Below are 8,078 nucleotides of genomic sequence, written 5' to 3'. Positions count from 1 at the left end.
CTGGGAACATATTAATTAACTTTCCATTCTTCCTAACGGAGAAAATTGTTTCGGACTTCGAACAATTCAGCGTTTGAATGGTCTCCTGGAATGGATTAAATTCGAAGTACGTGGCAGCACTGCACTTAATAAATAACGACATCTACTGGAGATCGCGTGCACAACTAAAGAGATTAGAATCAAGTTTCAGCGCAAATTTAACATCATAAAAAAAGGGCAAGTGTCTTAAAACGATCAAAATGTGAAGAGAATAAAGTAAGTCTAGGCCTACATTTTTTGCATCTGTGAAAAATTGCACTTATAGCTCCATTAAAGACACTTAAAAAGCTGGTTTCACGACTTTCCCGGAACTTGCGTTTAAGACAATCAGGAGAATAGTCTGATAATTTCCACTTACACTAACTGTAAGATATAAAGTTTAAATAGAGTAGTAATAAAAACTTGTTTAAAAAACCAGTCGGAATTGTGTGTGGCGCCATCTGTATGAGATTTTATTTAAAAATATCTTTTTATAATATTAAGTAGTATAATTATCAAGCCTTACTTTAGGGTTAAGGAAAGTTTAAAAAAATATATATATATATGCCAATAACAGCTAAAACTTTCATTAAGTCTGACTCCACTCGAGATTTGACTTACCCCTCTCCATTCCCCCCCCATTTGACTTATAATTTCCAAAGTTTAGTAGCATTAACACCCAAATATAAAAACAATATATAAATAGTAATTTAGTAAATGACCTCATGAACCGAATTGCCCTCGAATTATCTAGATTTTGTCGCATGCCGATTCAAGGCGCACGTGCGCAGCCGTTTCTAAATTTTCGGGCTCAGAAATCAATATTAGGAACCACTGAAACGTTGCATTATTCTTCGTCTCGAGACGTCACACTATACATATCATCCAATGAGGTAAATGACGTAAGTACGTATTACATGTAAATAGATAACACATATCTACGTCGGAAATTATTTATTTATTTAATTACTTAATCTAATTAATTGTTCTTCTTACGTTAGTGTAGAAACCTTTCCGTTTACGGCAGCTAGACATCAATTCACATAAACACAGCTGTATGCGGTTGTGCGCGTAATTTTAATATACAGGATGATTCAAAAGTTAGTTAACTGTTATTATTTATCGACTAAATAAAGAAGAAGAACTATTATACTTCATTGGATTGGTGGGAAAGCGATTTGCTGAGGAGGGTGAAATTCGGTGGTTTTATCTACTCGATCACTGGAAGGCCATTGTACACCTGTATATAAAATTTTATAAACAGTTCCAAAAGTTAATTATGTTGGATTTATTTTGATGGTGCACATTTTTACATAAATTTGACATCATTCTTTAGAATTTCTTATTTTAAAACTGAAGTAATGACGTCAAATTGACGTAAAAAATGTGCACAGTAAAACCTGTCTAAAACGGAAACCTGCTAAACCGGAAAGAAAATCGTTCCGTTTTGGCAGGTTTCCGTTTTATTCAGGTTCCGTCTTGACAGGTTTTGCTATGTGAGTAAAATACAGTCCGTACTCTCTCTTGAAAGGTTATCTATCAAGAATTTGAATAATATAAAAATCTTAAAATTCGCTTATAACTTGCTGAAAACTTTATTAATAATCTGTATAAATTGTTAAGCAACAATATTAAATAATATTTTATGTTTGTTTATCTTTTGCTTGCTAAGCAACAATATGTATTGCTGCTTATTGAGCAACAATGGGATGATACAAGCCAATGATTTTGGCAATTTGATTAAGTGAAAAGACGAAAAATAAGTGTAACAACAGTAGATACAAAAGCTTTAATGATTCGGATTTATTAAGTAAAATTATATTTCATTATTAATTAACATTATGTAAATTAAATTATTATTGCGAATCATTTAAAATTGAAACTAAAATTGAAATTTCTAAAGTCTTATCTATCTGCGATAATCATAATCTATAAATAATTTAATAGACCAATTGGATATGAAAATAATGAAAATTTATAAATCAGTTAACAGAAAAGAACAAATGGTCTTTGACGTCAATGATTTTTCAATACGAAATACTGATTTATCTTGAATTGTTTGCGCCTGGAAACAAGTTATCAATCGCTCCTTATCAGTTTATTATTCATTGAATTGTATAACGTATCTCATGTATTTGATTGAATCGACCGAATAATTTTATTAGTGAAACAAAAAATTCAATTTTATACGTTTAATAATCTAAAGTACTTATTTTTATATAAAAACAAGCAAGAATGTGCTTTAATTGTTATAACTTTTAAGCTCACCGGAGGCCGAGTGAATGAAACCATTGAGCATTGGTAGTCAGTTGCGGGTTATCGCCTTACTAAAGGGCTGGTCACGTGTAGTTTTCTGGTCTTCTTCATGTTTAACGCTTGTTTAAAAAGGACCAGTTGCCCATAAAAGACCTCCCGGAGGTATTCTTCCCTTGGCAGATCGCTCATGTGTCACGTTGCGGTATACTAATTAAACCAAATCAAAACCAACCTAATGTCTTCTTAAAGGTTATGTCAACGTATTAATAAAATACACCTAGCTATACAAATTTCTCTCAATATTATATTATATGATTTTCTACGACACAAGAAACTAGCGGGTGATTCTTTCGCTATGAAATCCAAAACATTCTTCAATCTTTTTTATAACTTTATGGTTCTGTATAGTGTCATTTTCAACAACGCCTTGATTGCAAGATACAATGTAAGTGCACGTGAATTTTCATACGAAGTCATAAAACAATATAAAAGTTTATTGAGGAATGTTTGGGTTTCTTTGAGAAAGAATCATTCTATTATTAACTGTACTAGTTTTAAAAGTAAGTAATACATTTGTTTAAATTGTTTATTGTCTATTTAACTATCGATAGTTTATTTTTGAACGAAGATCTCCCGCAGTAATCTCCATTTTCTTTCTTTGGTTTGCTTCTCTCATCTACTCCTTCCTAACAACTTCACATCTCTATCTGTTGATCCCCTTCTGTTATAAATTCCCCTGTCTCATCAGCCCATTTCTCATCTTCAATCTTGTCACATTGCATGTCCCAATTCCGCTTTTTATTTTCTACATGATGGCCTGAGATCATAAATATTGATTAGTTTTCCTACCTCCAAGCATCAATTGGAACATGCTCTTCTTCATCTTTCTGTATATAACACTTAGCTTAATCGCCATATCCTTTGTTTCACTACTATAATATAAAACTGTATTATTTTTGTTTTCTAACTTCTTAAATCATTCATTTAAGAATACAACAGCGAAGATAAAACCGTCTCATTATTAAATACTGTAAATTGACAAAACTCTCATAATCTTTCTTTTGAACTTTAATGTTTAGACCAATCGTCCATATATTTATGTAATGTATGCCCAAGTTCATATAAAAATACAAGATTAATTCGTGAATTAATGAATAAAATTACACTTAACCTTTTTACGTTCTCGCGTCATAATTAATAATTTTCTTACGCAAAGAATGAAAATTCTTTGCTTAAGAAAACGGCCGTTGTTTGGAGGTTAAGTGAACATCATTCAACCTTCAAACAACGACCATTTTTTTATGTTTCCATCAGTGGCTGTTGTAGAGGGGTTGCACTGTATAAATAAAAAATTATACTCTGTTTATACTTTGAGGAAGGATTTTTTCACAAATTATACAAAATATCATTTAGAAAACAATAAAATTACGTTCTCACTAATATTATATTAAATGTAACTTACATATTATAACATATATTTATTAACTTAATTTATTATTAATTAATATTATAAAATTTAAATAAAATATAATAAAATATAGAAAATTATGTTATACTCTATCTACTCTAACTGTATCTACGAAACAGCTTATTGCAGCACCATAACTTATCAAGATATGGATGTCACAATGCCGATATTATTTTTAATTTCATAACATATTTGAACAGACGATGATAAATAATTGATAAAGGAAGGTATTTATTCAATCGGAAACTGAGTTTTGCCACATTTGCTTTTGAAAGAAGAAGAAATTAGGATGAAATACTTGTGCATTGTTGCCCTTCTCGCAGTCTCCCTGTACGAGGTAAGCTTAATTTTAAATTGTGAAATTTAGTTTAAATGTCGGTTATTTAATTTATTAACTAGCAATTATAAATCTTTTATTTTAATTATTACCGTAATTTGGTAATATTGATTTGTACAAATTAAGCCGTGATTAGAGATACTCACCCCCACTATTCGTGGAAAGGATAAAAACCACTGAATACTAGTCGCGGGTTCACACCTGACAACAGTCTGGTCGCGTGGAATTTTTCGTGTTTTCTTCACGTATCTAATACCCAAATGGGCTCAGCTTCTTATAGAAAGTCCTCCTGAGAGGCATCGTCCCTTTGCAGATCGTTCATGAGTTGAGTTGCCTCATCCAATCTATCATCGAATTCATACCACCTGGTCGAGATTCGGGGATGGGTTCAATTAAAATCTGTATAATTTACCAATAATAAAATAATTCACGTAATTTTTTTAAACAAATTATTCTTTAAGCTACGTACAATGCTTCATAGATTAGATTTCTATAACCTATATGAAGAAATTTTGTTTTAAATCTCTAGAAATTGCACATTATCATTTAAAAAATTTACAGTTTTGTATAATTTTTTAAAGTTTATTATTAATTTTCATTAAAAAACAATAATAAAATGTTTCTGAAGTTTGTTTGTTCACGCGCAAATTAAGATATAAATGAATTTTCTAATATTGATACTGTAATAATAATATTTGCTCTGGAAAATATGGCTGCTTAAGGAACTTTCCAGCGAAAATAGAATTAAAATATATCAATTATCTAATGTAACAGATCAGAAATTTATCTCTTATTGATAAGGAATAACAATTTATTTTATTCTTCTAAGAATTTCTATCGACAATATTTAATATGCAGAAATCAAGCATTGAGTTAATTATTATCTTTAATTATTGTAATATTATGTTTAATTACACTTTCCTGTTATTAAAAAATTAGATATTAATTACTAATTTAATTAAATTTTCTAGAATTTATCACATGCTCTAACAAAGTTTAATTAAAATTATGTTTATGTAATTAATTCTACATTTTAGGTAGCAGAGGGATTTGCATTTAAGCATTGCAAAACATCAGATGATTGTTCTACTAAGCAATGCTGTGTTCGATTAACTCCTGATATACCTTACATATCATTCAAGTTGAACAAATGCAAAGCTCTTCGTGGGGAAGGTGAGTTTAATTTACTTCTCTTTTGGATATCATCGAGAAAAATTAAGATTCAATATATAATAATACATTTTTCACGAATTTAATCTTAATTTTGAAGAACTTAAACTAATTTTTAATCACGAGTCAATTTAGAGATTACTTTGGAAAATATTTAGGCTTAGATTATAATTTGTCTTAAATTTGATGAAAAAAAGGAATTTGTGATTAATATTTTTCTATTTTTATGGAGCATTAATGCTTAAACATATATTATTTATTATTATTTTTTTTATATTAGGAAAAGTATGCAATCCCAATGACGATGATGAAGGCGTGTATATGTTCCAATGCCCTTGCCGGGAAGGTTTAGAATGTGTTGAAGAGTCTAAAAAATCTTCCTCAGAGGTATAAAATGAAATTCTGTTATCCATAACAATGTTGTTTCTAAATAAACTTTATAGCAAATATATATATATATATATATTGTTTCTCCTTGTAGGATTCTTCTTCATCTTCATCCGAAGAAGTAGAATACAGATGTCGTGCTCCTCCTACTGAAGCACCAGAAGAAACCGAAGCACCTGCTGAAGAAACCGAAGCACCTGCTGAAGAAACCGAAGCACCTGCTGAAGAAACCGAAGCACCTGCTGAAGAAACCGGAGCACCTGCTGAAGAAACTGAAGCACCAGCTGAGGAAACTGAAGCCCCTGAGGCTGAAGGCGAAGGTACAGAAGACAAACACGAAGAAAATCCAGAAGATTCTGCTGTTTAAAACACAACGCAAATGAATGAAGACAAATTACATGTATTTAATTTTTTAATGTAAAAAGTTAGAAGAATTTTTACATCGACAATAAAAAGAACTTATACTTTATTAAGATATAATTTGTTATAAATATTTAAGAAAATTTATTTATGTTCATTATTATTTTATAATATAAATGAATTAAATAATACGTATGTTTTTACTTGTACATTTTAATTTTCATATTTATCGATTTAAGAAAGCTCACTTAAAAACTTCATGTAAGCATACTTTTTTAAAATTTTATTCACCGATTTACATATTAAGAATTGGCAAACGCTTTTTGAGCTGTTTTCGAGATAATTTAGTCACACCCTTTAGTTCTTTCCCTAAATTATGAAATTAGGATGAATTTAAATTATATCATTTCTATCTGTTAACGACAAAAATCGAAACATTAAAGGTGTCAGCCTATTGTTTTTGGGGATCACAAATTCGAGTTTAGATCAAGAACCTTAAAAATATTCATAGACAGTCCAAGTCCTTCGTCATTCGCTACATGGTGGCTTTCTTTTCGGGTCTGGCCGAACCCATGATGGGATTGAAGTGGATTTTTGGAGTAAAGCAATGCAACACCTTTACAATCTGCCAAGGAAGCGATTTTCGGGATAACTTTCTATAATTAACTGACCCCTATTTAGATGTTAGACACATTAACAAAACTCCAAGTGGTAGCCCGCGGTCAGGCGCAGACGCGCGACTAGCATTTATTGGTTTTTATCCGCCCGGTTACTGAAGAACGCGAAACACTTATGAGTAAGATTAAAAATGTCCTCTTGTTGCACTCAATATGGAAATTAAATACTAAAAAAACAAACTATATAAAAAGTGGCTCAAAAGTAACGAATCAGCACCATTTTGCATCTGCAACTACATTGCAAATGCAGAATGGTTGAATTCACAATGTTTGAATTAAACCATCTCATAAGATACATTAACTCTACTTTAAAATGCAGCTGAAGAACCGGTATATCTATCCACTGTGACCAAACTTTTGCTGCAAAGAGACTACAGCGCTCGAAGTGGCAGAAAAATTTATTACTCCACTTTCGTAGCATTAGAGTTATTGGTAACTGAGGAACCAGTATATCTTTCGACTCTGCCTTTACTGTTTATTCTAAGTCAAAGAACTGGCAACAGTAAAATAGAAAAATCATTCGATAAAAAAGGTTGTTAGTCACTGAAATTCGAATTGTTAATATTATTTGCAATTGCTTCGTTTTATTCATTACTCTTAAACTTTATTTAAACTTTTTAATAGAATGTATGGCTTATATTTATTTGGTAACTGAAAGAACTTATACCACAGCCTAAGATAGAGAGAAATTGCCTTGAACATAATCATCTTATACTGAGCATAGTTTCTACTTTTTCATATTCAGAAGTAGAAGAGGAATTCTTACAATATTATTGTGCATATAAAATAAAATGAAGACGTTGGCTTATATTGTATTATTCTTTTATTTATGGAGCTGACTATTGGTCGAGTGGATAAAACCACTGAACACTGGTCGCGGGTTCGTGCTTCATCAACAGGCACACCGCGTAGAGTTTTCGGGTTTTCTTGAAGTGTTTAAAACTCTTCCTTTTCTTTGCACACTTTTACACAACGAATTAAGGCCTACCAGTGGCCAATCGGTTTCGTTTCCTGAACACTGGCAGCTGATTGCAGAGAGAACGTTTAGAGGCCGACGGCGGTTTACAGATCGAGTAGACTACAGTTCAGAAAAATTTCATTGCAGAGACAGCGTTTCGAGCTTGCCACAATGTACACAGCGATTAGAAACAAGTTATTTGACCTACTCACTTGACAGCAGGTTTAGAGGGTTTTTTAATTCGACTCGAATTATTCGAGTAATAGTTTTGTTGGTGGAAAAGTTTAGATAAAAGTGGATATCATAGCTTAACCATACAATTCAGAATAGGTCCCCAGATTATTTGGTAACCCTAATCCGGCCGTTAAATGTTGGAAGAACTATAAAATTTTTGACAAAATAATTTCAGAAATGGATAAAATTTTCAATTATTAATTTTAAACTTTA

At 31.1% G+C, this 8,078-nt stretch overlaps 1 protein-coding gene across 2 annotated transcripts; it reads left to right on the top strand.

Annotated features, from left to right (window-relative positions):
• The first annotated feature begins 3,942 nt into the window (after positions 1–3,942).
• LOC136989763 (uncharacterized) lies at positions 3,943–6,116 on the top strand. Of its 2 annotated transcripts, XM_067288022.1 has the most exons (5): positions 3,943–4,079; positions 5,117–5,252; positions 5,530–5,636; positions 5,731–5,803; positions 5,843–6,116. In XM_067288022.1, the coding sequence occupies exons 1-5, from the start codon at positions 4,032–4,034 to the stop codon at positions 6,001–6,003; spliced, it is 525 nt and encodes a 174-aa protein (XP_067144123.1). In that variant the 5' UTR covers positions 3,943–4,031; the 3' UTR covers positions 6,004–6,116. The 2 variants fall into 2 exon arrangements, with proteins under 2 accessions (XP_067144123.1, XP_067144122.1); XM_067288021.1 differs by having other exon boundaries at positions 5,731–6,116.
• The last annotated feature ends 1,962 nt before the right edge of the window (positions 6,117–8,078 follow it).

The sequence above is a fragment of the Centruroides vittatus genome, unplaced genomic scaffold (assembly GCF_030686945.1).
Source record: "Centruroides vittatus isolate TY-2023 unplaced genomic scaffold, ASM3068694v2 scaffold_769, whole genome shotgun sequence".
In the NCBI taxonomy this organism is placed as follows: Eukaryota; Metazoa; Arthropoda; class Arachnida; order Scorpiones; family Buthidae; genus Centruroides; species Centruroides vittatus.
The sequence above is the reverse complement of the archived record's forward strand: the minus strand, read 5'-3'. Positions and strand labels throughout refer to the sequence as shown.

Coding starts and splice junctions, on each gene's coding strand:
- LOC136989763 (XM_067288021.1), top strand. CDS start 4,032: ATGAAATACTTGTGCATTGTTGCCCTTCTCGCAGTCTCCCTGTACGAG. Junction 5,253..5,529: donor CAAAGCTCTTCGTGGGGAAG/GTGAGTTTAATT, acceptor TTTTTATATTAG/GAAAAGTATGCAATCCCAAT. Junction 5,637..5,730: donor CTAAAAAATCTTCCTCAGAG/GTATAAAATGAA, acceptor TTCTCCTTGTAG/GATTCTTCTTCATCTTCATC.